The 18,989-nt window shown below is 35.7% G+C and overlaps 1 protein-coding gene across 2 annotated transcripts in view; it reads left to right on the top strand.

The window, feature by feature from the left end:
* Positions 1–18,662, top strand: part of mfsd3 (major facilitator superfamily domain containing 3) — a 52,956-nt gene extending 34,294 nt beyond the window's left edge. Inside the window, exon 6 of one of the 2 annotated variants that reach the window (XM_058777062.1) lies at positions 18,242–18,662. In XM_058777062.1, coding sequence (XP_058633045.1) covers positions 18,242–18,328 — 87 coding nt within the window. In that variant the 3' untranslated portion in view covers positions 18,329–18,662. Of the gene's footprint in view, positions 1–6,472; positions 6,560–18,241 lie in introns of those variants that run through there. The other variant, XM_058777064.1, reaches the window with a different exon arrangement.
* The last annotated feature ends 327 nt before the right edge of the window (positions 18,663–18,989 follow it).

The following is an 18,989-nucleotide window of genomic DNA, read 5'->3' on the forward strand; positions in this document are numbered from 1 at the left end:
CTGGTAAAAGGAGAGATTTTTTCTTTTTGTTCCTTCTTTAACCATGTGCCCACACAATAATCATATTCAGCTATTTTTACCAACCTGACTTTAATCTGCATAAATATTCATAGGAAAGACAAGGGAAATACATGCATAAAGCCTCAGTCTGTCAACCAGGGTTGTGCTCCATTCAAAACTGGGTTGAGAATTTATTTTAAATTTCAATTCATGAATTTGAATTGAGATATCAAAAGATGTGAAACAGCGATTTGAATGTTGATATATAAACCTTGAAATATAATTAAAATGAAGTGATATTCATACTAATGTATGAAAAGTGCAAAGTTGGTCTAGACAAACTATGAAACTTGACTTTAAGGTTTATAAGGATGATTGATGGGTTAGATGGGACAGATAGAGAGAGAGAGATGGATGGATGGATGGGTAGACCAATGGATAGATAGATGGATAGAGGTTTCAGAAGCTTCATTGATTGCAAGAGCAGATCATGTCAATGATGATGAATATTGCTATAACAAGCATTTTCGAGAGCATGTAACTGATTATCATTGGCCTGATGACGGCGCTTGGTGTGGACAAGGAATGCTGGTCGATTCTGATGTGTTTATCACACTTGTGCTGGTAACGTGAAGGGGCTGCGGAAGCAGGTCTGGTCTGATGTGTAGGATAATGGGAATGTGTCTGTGTCTGCGTTTGTGTGATGGGTTGGGTTGTGACAAGCTGCCAGCTCATATGGCGTTGAAGCAGAGTCACCACCGCCTCACCCCTGGCTTCACTCCACTGCTCTCCCCTCCACCTCGTTTGGGCCATTACGACGGTGGCAGCAGAAGCCCGCAGACCTCTCTCGTCCCCATCTCATCCCCCTCTCTTTCCCCCTCACTGCTCCCACTGTTCATCCCCATCCCTTCCTCCCTCCGCCATGTCCTGTCCCTAAATCAGAGCGTTTCTCACTTACCCCTGCCTCCCGGTGACATCACTGCGCATTCTTTGCTCAGAGTGTGGAGCGGAGATGTTCATCGGACCACGGCAGCGTGATTCAAAATACTATTTCTGTTCGCTTCGTCGGGCCGGCCATTGTGGCATTGCTGCTTTGGAAATGACGGGGCAAAGGGTGCTTTTCAATGGCGTGTTCATTAAAAGTAGCTGCTGCAAACTAGATGTGACATTTAACAGAAATTTGAGATATATAATTGTTGTTAATTTTAGTGAAAATATTCTATTCTATTCTATTCTATTCTATTCTATTCTATTCTATTCTATTTGTTTACAGTGAATAGGTACTGAAGCTTTCAAGCCAAACAGTGTGCCAACCTATTTTTCATTGACTGTAAAAAGCACTGTATTTGAATCCAAACAGTAGCTTTATGTGCTAGAGTTGTCATTTACTATAAATCTTGATATTTTCCCAAGCTCATAACAAGTAGTGATGTCCAATTTGAGAACAAATCGTTCTTTTAAGTCTAATCTTTTCAATTTTTTCACATCGAACTGAACCGTTTCACTTTTGTGTACCACATGAGGAAGAAATTCAGGTAACACTTTACTTATAGCCTTTATGTATAATGCATTATAAAGGGTTATTAAAGGGTATAATGCATTATAATTATTCATAATGTGCGTTGTAATACATTATATCTTGCCATAAATAATTATAACTGAATTTAAAATGCATAGTGTGACAATGAATTGATAAGTGTTATAATGTATTAACTGTGGTTATAATTATTCATGAGATTGTACAATGCATTATTGTGCATAATAAATGCATTAAAACTACTTGTAATGCATTATACATATATGCTTTAAGTGTTACCGAAATTCATATGAATTTGAATAACATAATTGTGAGTACGGTAAGTGATGAATGATGCATTTTCAATTTTGGTTAAACGATGCCCTAAAGTAATGTAATCTGTGGTCATATTCAGTGTTGTGACACAGAGAGAATGTGGTTTTCCATTGGGCTGTAGTGATTGCTCTGCTAGTGGGCTAAAGCTGCTCAAGTTTCTTCTAATCTCACAATAACACCTGTAGAAAAGTTTAGGGATTACCTGTTTCACAATACAGCCCAATTAGTCATTATAATGTGTCATTTAAACCTGTATTATTACGAACTGAATCAGTGAATGGACCGAATTTTTATCTCCTGCCATAAATCGCTGCGTATAGATTACTGCAGGTTTGAATTAGTATTCAGAAATTGTTTACAAATTCTATAAAGTGATTGATCTTTCTAACATCATTTTGTCCTGCTGCACTGCCCTTTTCTGAAAACATAAATGGACCTCATTGTCTGTTTCTTTATGTGAGAGGAATGCAGTGCTTGACTTTCTAAAGTGATGACCCAAAGGACATACCAGTGAATGTGGAGATGTCAGTGCATCCTGGGATATAATTGGATAGTGATCCACAGACGTGTTAGAATGATGAGACGGAGGAATCATGAGCTGTGTCTCAGTGATTATGGGATGGCCTTTCCAAAGTCGCTGGTTTTATTTCATTGGCATAATTCCTTCCAAAGTCAAAAGGCGATGATAAATCAAAACATTGCGCCATGACTTATCCTTCAGTGCCAGGTTTATGAATTCTAATTTGTTCCATACTTAAAAATTTATGATTGTATATTCATGAAGATGTTTGTGTTGTATCTTGTCATCTGCATACTAAGTATGAAAATAAAAATTTGAGGGTCAAAAGAGACCTTGACAGTTAATGTCCCTTAAAGGGACAGTTCACTCTTTAATGACAATAATTTACTCATTCTTGTGTTGTTCTAAACCCATATGATTTTCTTTCTTCTGTGGAGCATGAAATGACAAATTTTGATTTCTTTTTCCTTGCAGTTACAAGTAATGGGGGGTCAAGCATCAGAAAGGCTGCAAAATTAGCATAAAATATACAAATAGTCAGCAAATACACTTATACTTAAGGTCTTATACACCTAAAAAAGGCTTTGAAACAATTTTCACCCAGAAATTACTAGTATACTTCACAAATAAATTGCAAGTAACATTAAATTAAACATGAAATTTTGAAATAGAAAGACTGAAATTGTATTTTCTTTTTTTTTTTCTTTTTTTTGTTTACCTCAAAGAAAAATAAATTTTCTTGTATCCTCCAACTCTTGAGATATTTTCATGAATAATTACTTTAATTTTAGCCCATTTTATATTGAATGGCTTCAAAGGACTTTGAATATTGCAGACCACTTTTATGATGCAGCCAGTATTTATTTCTTTTATTATTATTGTAATTTATTTATTTATTTTTTAGGCTCATCCAATACAGGTTAAGACTAGGCTTACACAGGGCTTTGCTTCCTCACATTGAAACATTGTTGGGCAAAACATGGCTTAAATTGTGAAGTAGCTCAGATCTCTAGCAGTGCTGTCTCACTGATACAGTCAGGCAGCAAGAACACAGAGAACTGTCTCACTGTGACTGGAGGTGTGAGGAGTGGAGGTCTGTGTGAAACGACAAACCATGTCCACTCACCCAGATGAGGAGAGAAACATTTCTCTCTCTTTATGCGTCTAATACATTTCTGAAATGTGTTTGCTGTTTGTTTTGTTTGCTAGTACTTCTTCATGAATAACTAACTGAAACGATTTGACCATTTTATTAATTTAATTGCCATGTTGAATGTGATAGGGGGCTGGTATTGAAGAAATGTCCTGCTTAAACTGATTTGGACAGTGGCACTCCTCAGTGATGGGAAGGAGCCTTAATTGGGCTAATCAGAGGGCTTTCAGTGACCTGCTCGTTAAGAGAGGGTGCCTTCCTGCTCCTAATGCCAATGAATAGCCTGCCAAAACTATAAACGAGAATCACTCAACTGCATCACTGGACACAACAGAAACCCACAAGAAAAGGCCAGGCGTGAAATTCAAACATTAGATTGTGTGGTCAGTCTTTGGTCATCTGTGTGATCTCTCCATGTGAGAAAGTGTCACAGGTTTGGGTGGTGTTATGGGTAGTCAGCAGGCCCACATGGAATCATTGCTTGCAGATTTTTACAGAACTGACCCTTTGCTAAGCTCTGCAGGCCTTGGTTACTGTTGCTAACAGAACATCCCATCAAAATGACCTAGAGATTTCTGTGAATTGTGTGATTTTTGTTATAACGTTATAAAGTGGTAAAAATTTATATAATGATGTTCTCACATGGGCTGGAATGAACTGCAACCAAGCAGTTTTATCAGCTGTTTTTATTCCAAGAAAATGTTAAATCACACTACCATTTCAAAACCTAAGGTTTTTTGATGTTTTTGAAAGACGACTCTTATGCTCCAAGGCATTAATTTAATCACAGTATTATTGTGAGATATGTTTACCATTTAAAATGATTGTTTCCTATATTAATATATTTTAAAACATAATTTATTCTTGTGATGGAAAATTTTATATTTTTGTAGAAACCATTGTTTTTTTGTTTTTTTCAGAATTCTTTGATGAAAGTTCAAAAGAAGAGCATTTGTTGGTCACACTTTATTTTTAAGCTCCAATTCTCGTTATTAACAAACCATTAGCTACAACTTTTGCCTCCTAATTTGCTGCTTATTAATAGTTAGTAAGGTAGTTGCCAAGTTTAGGTATTGGGTAGTATATGGTCATGCAGAATATGAGCTTTATAAGTACTAATAAACTTATTGCTTTTGCTATTGCTACAAATATACCTGTGCGACTTAAGACTGGTTTTGTGGTCCAGGATCACATATGTTAATAATAGGCATGCTTATAATAAGCAACTATAATGATGAGAATTGGTCCCTGTACTAAAGTATTACCCATTTATTTAAAATAGAAATCTTTTGTAATATTTATAAATGTCTTTGCTGTCACTTTTGATCAGTTTAATGTGTCCTTGCTGAAAAAAGCATTCATTTCTTTCGATAAATAAATGAATAAACAGATGGCAGCAGCTGCTAAGGTAGGGTAACTAACAGTTTGGGGATTAATGAAGGGTCAAGTGGACCTCCTTTCATTAGCATTTCTGTGTTTTACACATTCCCTGCCCTGTACATGTTTATTAATTAAATCTTTGGCTAATTTTTACTTCAGCTATAATAATAATCTCAGCTCTGTTTACATAATTCTGCCATGTTTAAATCCATTCCACAGATTTTTCCCAAAACTCAGCGCTGTTTCTGATGAAAGTTGACTTTCTCTTGACTCCAGGTAACTGTGAGAAAAATGAAAGCGCATTAGCACACCGTAAAGTGTTTAAGAGTACAGTAACTCATCATGCGAGCATCATTATGACGTGGTGGAATACAGGTGTTGAATAAGGCATCCCCTTTGACCGGTAATGAGAGCGAAAGTGCATCTAGAGATTTCTCTCTCTGTCCTCCCTTCACCAACACTCCCCTCCCACATCTACCCACTCTCATTAGGGCCCTAGTGTTGAGTTTAAAGAGCACTAACTGTAGCGTGGACTGTTGGCTGAAGAGATGCCAAATAAACAATAAGTGTGTTGCCATGCTTGGACTGGTTGCCTGGTCCATTAGGATTCCCATTTTTTGTTTTTTTTTAAAGTCTGATCATGATATTGTGAAAAATAGAAAATATGAATTTTACAGCAAGTTTTAATTTCTGCAGTTAATTGCATTTTTTTACACCATTTATTAACATATGAGTATATGTTGAAATTTACATTCACTAAGATTAATAAATGATGGAAAAGTATTGTATTTTATGCTAGTTATAGCATTAACTAATGCTAACTTTTAGAAAAAAAAATGTTACCTAATATACGTAATAAGTAAGATTTTGTTTTTGGTGTATGAAGTGTATGTAACTCTACTCTATTGTGTCACTAACAATGCAGTGGTTGTTTGTTTATTAAGAATTGTTAATTAAGATGTCACCTCCCCCATGTTGATATCATTAGCTTGGTGACTTTGCTGGTCAATGCAGCAGTTATAGTGGACAGCAACATTGTGCCAACATGCAAGTTCTACACCTTTTGTGGTTTCAAATTTGAAAGGTGCAGGAAGCGTTTTTTTTTAGCATTCCCACATGTGTCCGTTTCGCCAAGACAAAAGAGTGTTTCATGTTCTTGCGCTGTAGTTGGGGATGTTACCCCTGCTGATACTGGGTCAATACATTGTTTATGTAAAACAAAAGGATAAATGTGATGTCGCGTCTAGACAAAATGCAAATGAATGTTGATAAACCTTTGTTTGCTAGCGTGTTTTCCGAATGGACACAAACAAACTGCATAAAAACTTCTTTATGATTTAAAATGCCCAGTTATGGCAATTGTGAGTATTATGCAGCGATTTTCAGTTTGCTATGTTAGTCTGTATTTCTGTCTGGTTTGTTATTAAAAAAGCATTAGGATGAATTAGTTTTGGATCCACAAACATTACCCATGATGCCTCAGAAGCATAACTGGTAAATCTATTAGTCAAAACAACAACAGCATGCTCTTTTAATTACTCTGAACTTTGCCCTTTCTCTTTTTCAGTCTGCCACTGTGACACAACTAATACTGCATATCCCTCAAATGTGAGAGGAAGATGTGACAGCATCATCTGGTCTTTTTTTGGCAACCTGTCTATCACTCTCAGGTTTCACTATATTGTCTCTTTGTACTCTACAATGATCCACAAGCCATTAGAGACTATCTCTCTGTCCATCATCTGCCTCTGTCTCTCTGATAGAGCTTTTCATACAGACAGCTTTCACTTCATATACACTATATGTGCTTTTTACTGTCATATAACTTAAAATAAATAAGACTGAGTACTTCTACTCTAGTTCAGCACAGATCGTGACTGAAGTGAACTCTTCTTTACCGAGCGGTCTGATATTGATGAAGGGGTGGTGAAATATTAAAGGTCAGGATTGAGATGTATGTGTCTGTCCAAAGCCTACTGTCACACAAATGCTCCAGTAATGAACCAAAAACATGTCAACGAGACACTTTCACACTAATTACCAGGGAGCAGAGAATGGTTGTGATACTTTTTATTGTAATTCTTTCCTGTTTTACTGCTGTAGTGTCTAAAAATGTTACTTAAGTTTTTTTTTTGTTTTTTTTTAATATATGGTTCAAATTCTTTTAGATGTCAGGGATCATATGCATTCAAAAAGCAAAAGTCTATTTTTATTTTTGCAGAAGACTATGCAACTGTAATAGTGGTAACTAGATTTTAAATATTTAAATATATAAAAAAAATACATTAATCAGCTGATGATTCACAAACAGTCTATAACTCAATGAGATCATGTGGAGATAATATTCATTGTATTTTTTAAAAAGATTTAAAAGCAACACATTGTTTAATTTGTAACACTAATAATTTTAAATGCAGTTTTACATTTAAATATGTTTATCTTCTAACAGAAAAGTATGTGCTACAATTGCCCCCAACATTGCAGCCATTGTAAAAAATCTTGTATGCTAGCTATATTAGCATAGGTTGTTCATGTTTTGTTTTTTTATCAATAACATAGAGATAAAATGCATGCAGTCATCTAAACTTTAGACAACAGAAGAAAAATACTGTACATACAGAAAAGTAACTTTCATATCTCAAAATCAGTGTTTTGTTGAAAACTTCTGCTGAAGAATTGATCATGCTCCTTTTCCACAAGCAGAGAGAGAATCCTACTGAACATGTGCAGATTAAGCGTCATCATTTGATGAAAGAAAAAGTCCAAAAGAACAGCATTATTTGAAATAGATTTTTTTGTAACATTCTAAATGTATGTCACTTTAGATCTGCACTAAATAAAAGTATTATTTTTTATATATATATATTACTGTCTCCAAACCTTTGACATGCATTTATTTGTCCATTTGTTAGGTCATCATATAACCCAGATGTGGAAAAAAATGTCGATTTTGATGTTTAAATTTTCCTGTAAATTATTTCTGCATACAGAGTCTTCTAGGGTGGCAGCCATGTATAAAGGAGATTTCATCCCTGTACATGGCAAAACATATTTCTGAGTGGTTAAACTTAAAATGTTTCAGTTCACTCTGTTCTAATCATCAGCCTCCCCTGTTTGCGTAAGCCTTCTTCAAAATACAATGGTTTAGATGTAATTCTGGGTGTTTATGGCGGATGATGAGTGTTCGTGAGATACGGTTTTACTGGCAGCCTTTTTTAATGAAACATCTGTGCTCATATTCCTGCTGATTGAATGCTCTTTTATCATCTGGCCTCAGAATTATTTAACACAATGACTAAAAAATGGCTGGTCAGCCTTTAACACTCTTAATGTGGTCTGATCAGGATTTTTCTGCGGCAGCTAATATGTAAGGTTATTGTGTATGGCTGAGCAATAAATGTGAAAGTTATCAGTTGGAGAGATGATTGGTCAAAGCATGCTTTATTTGTCATGACATTTGGATTATTGATCTGTTTAGAGATGGATTGTTTCAGTCTCTTGTCATCTGAGAAGAAAGACAGACAGATGGCTGTCATTGTGTGAGCGCCGTTTTGCACATTCTCATAATGGCGGGAATCAAAGTACTAAACATATGCACTGCCCAGCAGGACCTAGTCACTGTAAATAATGTCCATACATCTGAACCCCCAGTACACACACATACACACGTGTGAGGATACACACTCGACATACACATTAGACTGCCTCATGAGACCAGAGGATGTGTTTGGATTCTGATTTGGCGGATGACATTTTTAACTCGACATTAATTACTCTTTGCATAGAGCATATGCCTTTCCTGGTTGAATATGTAAAGACTGACACGGCCTTGATCTGCACATCTCAGTTTCTGAGATGCTGCAGATCTTAAACATTTGCAGACACCGATGATGAAAGCCGCAGCTTTTATTTCAGGCACATTTGTATTCGTTAGTTTCTCTGACTGAGATACTGAAACTGATTTTCTCCTACAGTACCTTGAGCTATTGTTCTTGATGGCATTAAAGTTTCCTTCATAAGATATTTATGAAGCCTATAGTGCATCAGTTAAATGCTCCCCTAGGATTACAACGTCTACTCACATGTAAATGAAGAAGCAGGTAGTATGTCAGGATCTGATATCTTTTATAGTTTCGCCACTGTAAGCACGTGAACTTCAGTCATGCAACAGTTTTTCTGATGCAACAATTTTGCAATATTTTACATATTTGTGGTCCAACAATACAATGTTTAAGAGTGTTAACACTGTAAGGGAGTAACTAACTAGAAGTAGTGACGCTGTTACTTTAATACATTTTTCATGACTGTAGTGGTTCATTTGCTTTCAAAACTATTTAGCTTTTTCAGTAACAGTCTAACTTTTTTTTTAAATGTTCTTCTAAACCACCCGCTTTTTACTCTTTTGCAATTGTAGTGTTGATTCATTGTTGAAACTTGACTCATTATAGTGAAGCGTTTTGTTTCGAATGGTTCATGAAACTGTAAATTAAAAAATTACAGGTTCAAGGCCCTGCATGGCATTTAATTTAGTAGTAAATCATAAATGTAGGGTATATCTGAGTTTCTTAGTTGTAATTTGTGTACAGATAACCACTGAATTTATCCGCCCAAATATGAAAGATCTTGTAGTTGTAATTTGTGAAGCTGTGTATGACAAAAAGGACTGTGAACAATTTAAACTTGCATGATTTTTGCCCCAGTTTTCAGTCTGAACGAGTCAATGCTGTTTGCCGAAATACAAAGAAAATCGTGTAGTGTATGAAGGGCACAGACTCAGATTTTTTAGGCTTCAAAGTTAGACTATATTTCTATCTAATTCAGAAGATATCAAACATATGTATTTTTTGATGTTTTGAGCCAATTTTGGAACACATTGTTTTCATTTGTAATGCATCTCCTTACATTTTAATACGTTTCTGTGCTAATATTTTGTTTCTGAGCAATTTGAAAGTCTGGTATCCTCAGTCATTTAGTGTAAAATGCCCAGTTTTTTTTTTTCTGTAACCATTTCCAAAGTTAGCAAGTGTATAATACCTACACTGCCGTTCAAATGTTTGGGATCAGTAAGATTTTTTATGTTTTTTTAATGGAGTCTCTTCTGCTCATCAAGGTTGTATTTATTAGATCAAAAGTACAGGAAAAAGAAAAAAAAAACAGTAATATTGTGAAATATTATTGTAATTTCTAATATTGGTTTCCTATTTTAATATATCTTTAAAATATAATTTATTTCTGTGATGCAACATGGTTTTCAATTTTCATCAGCCATTACTCCATTCTTTTGTGTCACACGATCCTTCAGAAATAATTTTAATATGCTGATTTATTACCAGTGTTGAAACTGTTGTGCTGATTAATATATTTTGGAACCTGTAATATTTTTTTCTTTGATTCCTTGAAAGTTAAAAAGAACTATACTATCAAAAAGTCTTTACTATCACTTTTTATCTACAAACCGAATTCCGGAAATGTTGGGACGTTTTTTAAATTTGAATAAAATGAAAACTAAAAGAATTTCAAATCACATGAGCCAATATTTTATTCACAATAGAACATAGATAACATAACAAATGTTTAAACTGAGAAATTGTACAATTTTATGCACAAAATGAGCTCATTTCAAATTTGATGCCTGCTACAGGTCTCAAAATAGTTGGGACGGGGGCATGTTTACCATGGTGTAGCATCTCCTCTTCTTTCAAAACAGTTTGAAGACGTCTGGGCATCAAGATTATGAGTTTCTGGAGTTTTGGTGTTGGAATTTGGTCCCATTCTTGCCTGATATAGGTTTCCAGCTGAAAGGTTTTGTGGTCGTTTTTGACATATTTTTTGTTTAATGATGCGCCAAATGTTCTCTATAGGTGAAAGATCTGGACTGCAGGCAGGCCAATTCAGCACCCGGACTCTTCTACTATGAAGCTATGCAGTTGTAATAGCTGCAGTATGTGCTTTTGCATTGTCCTGCTGAAATACACGTATAATACGTATGCACTTATGCACCCCCTTACCATCAGAGATGCTGGCTTTTGAACTGAACGCTGATGACACGCTGGAAGGTCTCCCTCCTCTTTAGCCGGAGGACAAGGCATCTGTGATTTCCAACAAGAATGTCAAATTTGAACTCGTCTGACCATAGAAGACTTTTCCACTTTGAAACAGTCCATTTTAAATGAGCCTTGGCCCGCAGGACACGATGGCGTTTCTGGACCATTCACATATGGTGTCCTTTTTGCATGATAGAGCTGTAGTTGGCATCTGCAGATGGCACTGCGGATTGTGTTTACCGACAGTGGTTTCTGGAAGTATTCCTGGGCCCATTTAATAAAGTCAATGACAGAATCATGCCGATGAGTGATGCAGTGTCGTCTGAGGGCCCAAAGACCACGGGCATCCTTGTCAGATTTCTCCAGTTTCTCTGAAACTTTTGTTGATGTTATGCACTGTAGATGATGAGATTTGCAAAGCCTTTGCAATTTGACGTTGTTTTTAAAGTATTCCACAATCTTTTTACGCACTCTTTCACAGATTGGAGTGCCTCTGCCCATATTTACTTCTGAGAGACTCTGCCTCTCTAAGACATCCCTTTTATAGCTAATCATGTTACAGACCTGGTGTCAATTAATTTAATTAGTTGCTAGATGTTCTCCCAGCTGAATCTTTTAAAAAATTTCTTGCTTTTTCAGCCATTTGTTGCCCCCATGCCAACTTTTTTGAGACCTGTAGCAGGCATCAAATTTTAAATGAGCTTATTTAGTGGATAAAAGTGTAAAATTTCTCCGTTTAAACATTTGCGCCACGAGAATAAATTCAATTCTAACATATATTAAAATATAAAATTGTTATTTTAATTAGCAAAAATATATCACAAAATTACAGTTTTTTTCTGTATTTTTGATCAAATAAATGCAGCCTTGATGAGCATAAGAAACGTATTTAAAAAATATGAAAAATCTTACTGATTCCAAACTTATGAACGGCACTGTATAAAGTCTAGTAGTTTATTACAGCCTTGATCCAACCATCCACAAACCACATCAGCAATGTGCAGGGTCTAAAATTAACTTGCCAAGCAACAAATAGGAGTACAGTTTTGGGCATTTTGCTATTAATTAACTGAAACCACAACATTGATTAGATTTAATAGACTGACGTTCACGGTTTCTTCTTGCATTTACATAGACAGTTTCATGGCTGGTACATCTTCTCAATTCATTTACCGTTGGCAGGTATAACAAAAAATTAATTTTGGACCCTGAGTATGTGTGAGTGTCTTCAAACAGGCTGATGCAAAATTCATGAGAAAGAATGCCTACGTATCAACACGTGTGCCAGTGTAACGTCCCCTAACAAGAGGCCTTACCCGCCTCTCTCTCGCTCTCTCTCTCTGTGTTTCTGTGCTGAGTGCCTAACTGTAGCTGACAGGCAGCAGCTCATTAGAGAAGACGCTCATTTTGTTTCTCTGTCCGCCAGCGCCCTGGGACTCTGCTGAAGGGGGGGGGACCGGCTGCCCCAAACAATGCTACTGTTTGTCTGCGACAGTACGGCCTTACATCCATAGCTGAGGATTTGGTCGGAGTGTTGGGGGGAAGGGGAGTGTGTATGTGTGTGTTTAGGGGGGCTGTTCTGTACTCTCCTGCACAAAGATATAATTAATGAAATGGGCAAATGGTACGAAAAATTGGCTCTTGAACATTCAGTGCTTCACTGACGTTACTATAGAAACGATAGTTTTTGTGTTTGTCCGTGTGCGTAAGATGTTAGAGACGGCTGAGTGACTGTCTTTTTATAAGTATTTGTCTTTATAGAGACAGACCACTCAAGTCCGTATAGGGAAATTAAGGAAAATATGAAAACAGAATTTTGTAGGTCATACTCTCAGTAAATGTACAAAAGTTTGTATAGTTATTATATAATTTCAAACTAGTGTTGATGTTTTGCAGTATGTAGATATTAGGAGATATCAGAGTTTAACAAAAATTAAATTTTTATTTGTCCTGTTGTGCCAAGTCATTCGTCATTCAAGTCAAGTCATTTTTTTGCAAAAAATATTTTAATCCACTTTACAAAATGTTGTTTACAGTTTTATTATTATTAATTAATTGATTAATTAATTTATTTTACATTTCCAACAATCTGGTAATTACGTAGCCATTTCTAATTCATATTTACTTTTGCTGGAAAGCAACGCATTTTAATGGCATACAATTCAAAACATGGTTTCAAAACTGGTTTTCATTTTCCACATTCCACTGTGCAACTCATTCTTAATAATGCTTCTATTATTGAAAAAGTAATTTTTGCAATTTTGACCACTTGGATGGCAAGTTGTCAAGTCTTGGTTCATTTGAGGTGAAAGCTTTTTCAGTGGGTTTTAGTACTACATAATTATAATTGAGGTAAAGGGTATTATGATTAAACTTTGGAGTATTTTGAAGTGTTTAAATAATTTTTTCATTATAAAATTGCAGTATACAAGTAGCTGGTTAAATGACCCTCTACAAAAATAGCTAATTACAGAACAAGTGAAAACTAAATTGAACAGATACAGAAATAATATCTAATATAGAGTTCACTCCTGAGTATACTGCTGTTTCGAGGATATGTAGCCTATGCTAATGTCTTATTGAAAATTTGACACACACACACACACACTCGTTCTCACTCATACACACACGAACACACTTCTTTATTACCTGAAATGCTTCATATCTGAAGTTGAGAGCTCAACATTGTGTTCTCAATGTCCCTGAGAGAGCTCTTTGCCCTGCGATTAACAATGATTATAGCCTCTTCACTTCCTTTTGCTAGCGCACTGAAGATTTTAATTTGTAGTTTAATTAATTTTAATGACATAACATTGGGCTCAAAGCACACATAAAGAAAAGGATTGAACTGTACAAGAAAACAAAAACATCAGAAGTTCGTTGCTGAGGGTTTTATGTGCTTAGTGTCTCTGCACACTTTAAATGAATTAGATAATGTTCATTTATACGGAGGAGCTCTTCTCATCTGATGGCTGTAGATGTGCATAAATGGGTTTTAGAGGACAGCATCAAAGGGATGTAAAGCAGGCTTTTAATTAACTACTCCATGAGTCAACCAAGCAACAACAACAAAAAAGAAAGAATATTTTTACAATACCTGAAAAGAGCTGCAATATCTAAGCTGTTGCATGTTATTATCTCAGTCGTAGTGGAGAAACTCTCATTTTGCGATGTGTTAGTAACAAAAGATAATCGATAGGAGATCAATTAGTGGCGATGAGAGATGGACAGATGTCAAGGACAAACCCTGAGAGCCAGTCGATTAATGAGGGGGAGTTTCAGCTGGGTTCCATGGAGGGTGTTTGTTAGTGTTGATTTATTGCATAATGACTGCCATCACCCTGAATGTGTGTTAGTGGAAATGTACCCAACCCTCCTTCACAATTCACTTAGATGATTGTTTCAGTTTTATTTATGTTTCGGGTCTTTTATATAGCGCAAAGTTGTACCATTCTCAGTAGAAATCCACTGACCTCGGTCTGGTCACTCAGAAGCTTTCGGCCGAGCATCTGGAGCCAGAGATGTGTTGTGTTTTTAAGTGAGTTGGTCTAAAGTTGTGTCCTTTGGCATGATGGATTTGTCTTTCTGCCGTTTGTGTGTGTGTGTGTGTGTGTGTGACAGATACTGCACCCTCCTCTGTTCCCCTCTCCTCTCTCTCTCAGCCCCATGAGCCAAAACAACAGGCTCCAAACAGCTTGAGCCTCTCCTTATCAGCAGAAAAAAGTGCCCCATTTTCACAGCTTTGAATCTGACATTTTTGGCACATTAAGTATTGGACATTAATAAATTAAATGTAATGAAGTGACATGAAAGCAGAACAAGTCAGATGGTACAATGCAAAAAAAGTAGAAAGGGAAGAAAAAACTTTCTTTAAGCTACAATTAGCTATTACTTTTTTAAAGTCATCTGAGAGTGTTTTTCATGTTCATTTATTCAGGCATATAGTGAATAATTAAATGGCCAGAGATGTAAGGAAGAAATACAAGTGAAGTTTGTGCCAATAAATCCTTGTTTGTGGACATAAACCAAGGATCATTTTGAATTCATTTTATTTGTCGATTATCTTAATTGGTCAACCAGAGGGTATTTTGCAGCATTGAAATAATCATAGGCATATTCTGGGTTGGATTAATATTTGCTTCTGTTTTGATTCAGTGTTTATGTTGCTTGTTTATCACTTGTAAACTTATTTTAATACCACCTGAACAAAGTGAATATTACATTAAAAAGATATGCACAAGGTGACGTTTTAAAAGAACCATGAACACATAAATATTCAGTATTATAAAGCATAGAAATCAGAGTTGTAATCATCTTTCTGAAATCATTGTGTATTCAGAACATCAGAATTATAGTATAATTCTTTCAATTATGTAACTACATAACTAAACGTTAGTCTACAAATTTGCCTATTTATTTTAGAGTACTTTTATAACATTTAATTATCATTATATTTATTAAATTATTATTACCACTATTATTGTTGTTGCTGTATTTATATTTATTATTATTATTATTTTTTATTATTTATTATTAGTACTTTATTTTACATTTTGCATGATTTCTTTTATTATTATTATTATTATTACTTTTTACTTTTACATTTTGCATTATTCCTTGTATTACTGTTGCTGACTGTTATTAATAACAACAACAATAACAATTGATCTTCATTTAATAAAACAATATCATTTATAAGTAAATGTTTTATTATAATAACACCACTTAATTAATTTATCAAAATTGTATTATCCAATTTCATTAAGGATTATTTCATTGAGAAAAAAAAAAAAATTATAATAATAACGATTTGTTTACTAATCACAAATTAAATCATCTCGCCAAACATGAATTGTTTATGAAGCTTTATAAGCCTGCAGAAGTTTCCGTGCATATGGAGCGTGTCAGTCAGCTACAAACTGAGGGCGTAAGTTTAGGAGGAAGTGGGTCTAAGCCTTTGGGCCTTTGATTGAGAAGGCTGGATGGAGAGAATCATGGGTAGAAGGATAGGCAAGAGAGCCAGAGCCAGGAGTCTCTGCAGGAGGAGAGTGACTGGACCAGCAGCCCTCCTCTGGGCACGGGGACTTGGGAAGAGTGGGTCGGCAGTGTGTTGATGAAAGGATGGGGCTGCGTCCATAGAGGAAGTAGAGGGGCGGAGAGATCAGGTCAGCACTCAAAACGAGGGAACGGCACGGAATCAACTTCAAAAAACAACAAGAAAAAAACAACAAATAAACAAACACAAAAAGAAGCAGTAAAAAGGAAAGAAGAAACAGAGGCTCCAAGGTCCTTTCGCTAATTACCAGCACTTGCATTTATTAATAAGGTCTAATGAGCACTTTCTCAATAGTTTGTTTTCCCCTAATATGAATATTTCCTTTTCATTAACATGTTACATGTGCATGGATTCTTTCCAATGATCACACCACAGTCTCTTTTTTCCCAAATGTGCACCCAACATTAAGTGCAAGACAACACGTGAGAGTTTGTAGAGATTACAGATCAGTGCTCAGATTGTAGTTGTTTTGTGCAGTTATGCATTATGTGCTCAACTCTTCCTATAAGTCTTTGTAATGTCAGAATCACGTTAGATCGTATTGACGGAGTGAGTGGGGGTGGGGATCCCATCCAAGAGCCAAGTTCAGGCAGATGGTTTGCCTTTAAACTGCCTGATTGGAAGCATGTAGCTATCATTAAAGGTACTAATTTCAAAAAGAGTCCATATTGTACACATGCTTAATTAATCAGCCCCTGGCTTGCCTACTAAATCACCACTGCTGGTTCTGTACAGATATACACTATACACAATCACAAACACCTTCTTTTATCAGATCAGGAGGTTGTGGATTTATGTTTGTGCTTTAATGAAGTATCTTCTAGTCTGCACCGTTCATGAGAGCTGCATCATTGAAAGTGATTGTTTTGTTTGTTCCTGTTTGGACAGAGTCTATTCACTGCAAGGGTTCAGTAATACTCAGTGAAAATTAGGATGGAAGTTATTTTGGTACTGTGCAAACGTGTGTATCCAGTGTGTTTACTATGTTACTACTTCACTAATCAAATTCATGCTGTGTTCACTACTTCACCATAGCAAAAAACATACCATTCCTTGTTTATATGTATGTCTGTGTGTGTGTGTGTGTGTGTGTGTGTGTGTGTGTGTGTGTAATTCTCATAATGTTGACTTTATTCCCAAAGGCCTATTTTGAGAGAGAGAGTATGTATATGTATGTGTATATATATATATATATATATATATATATATATATATATATTAGTGCTGTCAATCAATTTTATTTTTTTTACTAATTAATCGCATGTTTTTTCTGAAATTAATCGCGATTAATCACAATTAATCCCACCTAACATGAAAATTTTAAATATACTTTTATATTGCAATAATTTCACATTAAATTATTGTAGAAACAACATAAATACAGTATTTTTTTTAAAGGCTCTCCAAAGTGCTAGACTCTTTGTATGTGTGCAAAACTGGAAATTAGTAAAATTGTACAGACAAAAAATAAAATAAAAATAAATTCTGAGTCTGATTTCATAGGTTTTGTTACTTACATTCTACATTCGTTCTTTAGATTTCTGTCTTTACTCTGTAGGAAAATATGTGGGAATATTTACATGCCAATAAATACATTTTTAATCGCTTCCCAGAGAACAAACTATTTATGGTGCTGTCAAAATCAATACAATATAACTAATACATGATGCAATATATTCTGGAATGACAGCTAAATTGTGTAGGAGTGTGTACATACTTTCCTTTGATATTACAGTGGAATAGAAAGTAAGGTAGGCAGTACAGTAAATAATCTTTCTGCATGAGCAGGCTGGTGTTGGTGTGTACAGTAATTAAATCCAGTCTGCAGGGAGAGTGTGGAGCCGGTGCCAGCAGGGCTGGTTAATCTACTGTGCTCTCTGCCTGTAGGCCGCTTGTAATTAGTGATGAGTTGATTGGTAATCTGGCCTCTCCTGGTGCTTTATCTGTGGCAAGTTAAGACGCCCGTCTTTAATCTGGTCAACCTAGTCTGCCTAGCATGTGCATGTATACCAATTGAATTGGCTGAATTTTAATCTCCGACCTCCCCCTCGCTGGTGTTTCGTCTGTTACTGGTGCTTGATGTAATGATCTTTGCGAGATTTGGGCATAATTAGTGATGGACAGTCGTTATAAGTGTGTCTGGTAAATAGAGCATGTGCTTTTATGCAGATCTGGCTGGAGTTGGAATCCTGCTCAGTTCATTTTCCTCATTCGCTTTCTTGGAATATATTTACAGGTGATGGAGCGCAGGTGTGAGCTCGGATACGCCCTTGATGGTTGGCTTGGCAGGACACACAGAAATGTTACTAGGTTGCAAAGCTGAAACAATGATCCCGGAGAGCAAGGGTGGGTCCCCTCTCACCCTGGGACAGTATAGAGCACGAATATATTGTAGCAGAATAAGGAGGTAACCTATATACTCTCGTTGTGTCATTCTAACCTAATTACTGCTCAATACACCAAGAGCTTGTGTGTAACGCTGCCCAGCAAATCTGATATCGCCATCCACCTCTCAGCTTCATTACTTTGCCACCTGCTACACTACATGTTACATAGGACTCACACACTTAGCTACTTTTTTTCTTTGGAGAGATGTATGGCTTTTTCCGATAAAAGTAATGTTTGTATGATCTTTGAACTTCAAGTGAACTGTATTCTCAATATGCTTTATATATACAGAGAGCCCGAGGGCTAGATTTATTTAAATTATGCTACCACTAACTGCCTTGCAATTACCTCTGTCAAATGACATACAAAAAAAAAATACTTGAATGCAACCTGAGATATTAATAAGTTTAATTCGTAAACAGTTCTTTAGGTTATACGTACAGCATATGTATACACTACCATTCAAAAGTTACTGGGGTCAGTAAGATTTTTTTAAATGCTTTCGAAAAAAATCTCATGTTCATGAATGCTGCATTTATTTGATTGAAAATACAGTAAAATCATGATGTATCATTACAATTAGTTTTCCATTTTAA

This window comes from Onychostoma macrolepis, chromosome 05 (assembly GCF_012432095.1).
Source record: "Onychostoma macrolepis isolate SWU-2019 chromosome 05, ASM1243209v1, whole genome shotgun sequence".
NCBI classification, from domain to species: domain Eukaryota; kingdom Metazoa; phylum Chordata; class Actinopteri; order Cypriniformes; family Cyprinidae; genus Onychostoma; species Onychostoma macrolepis.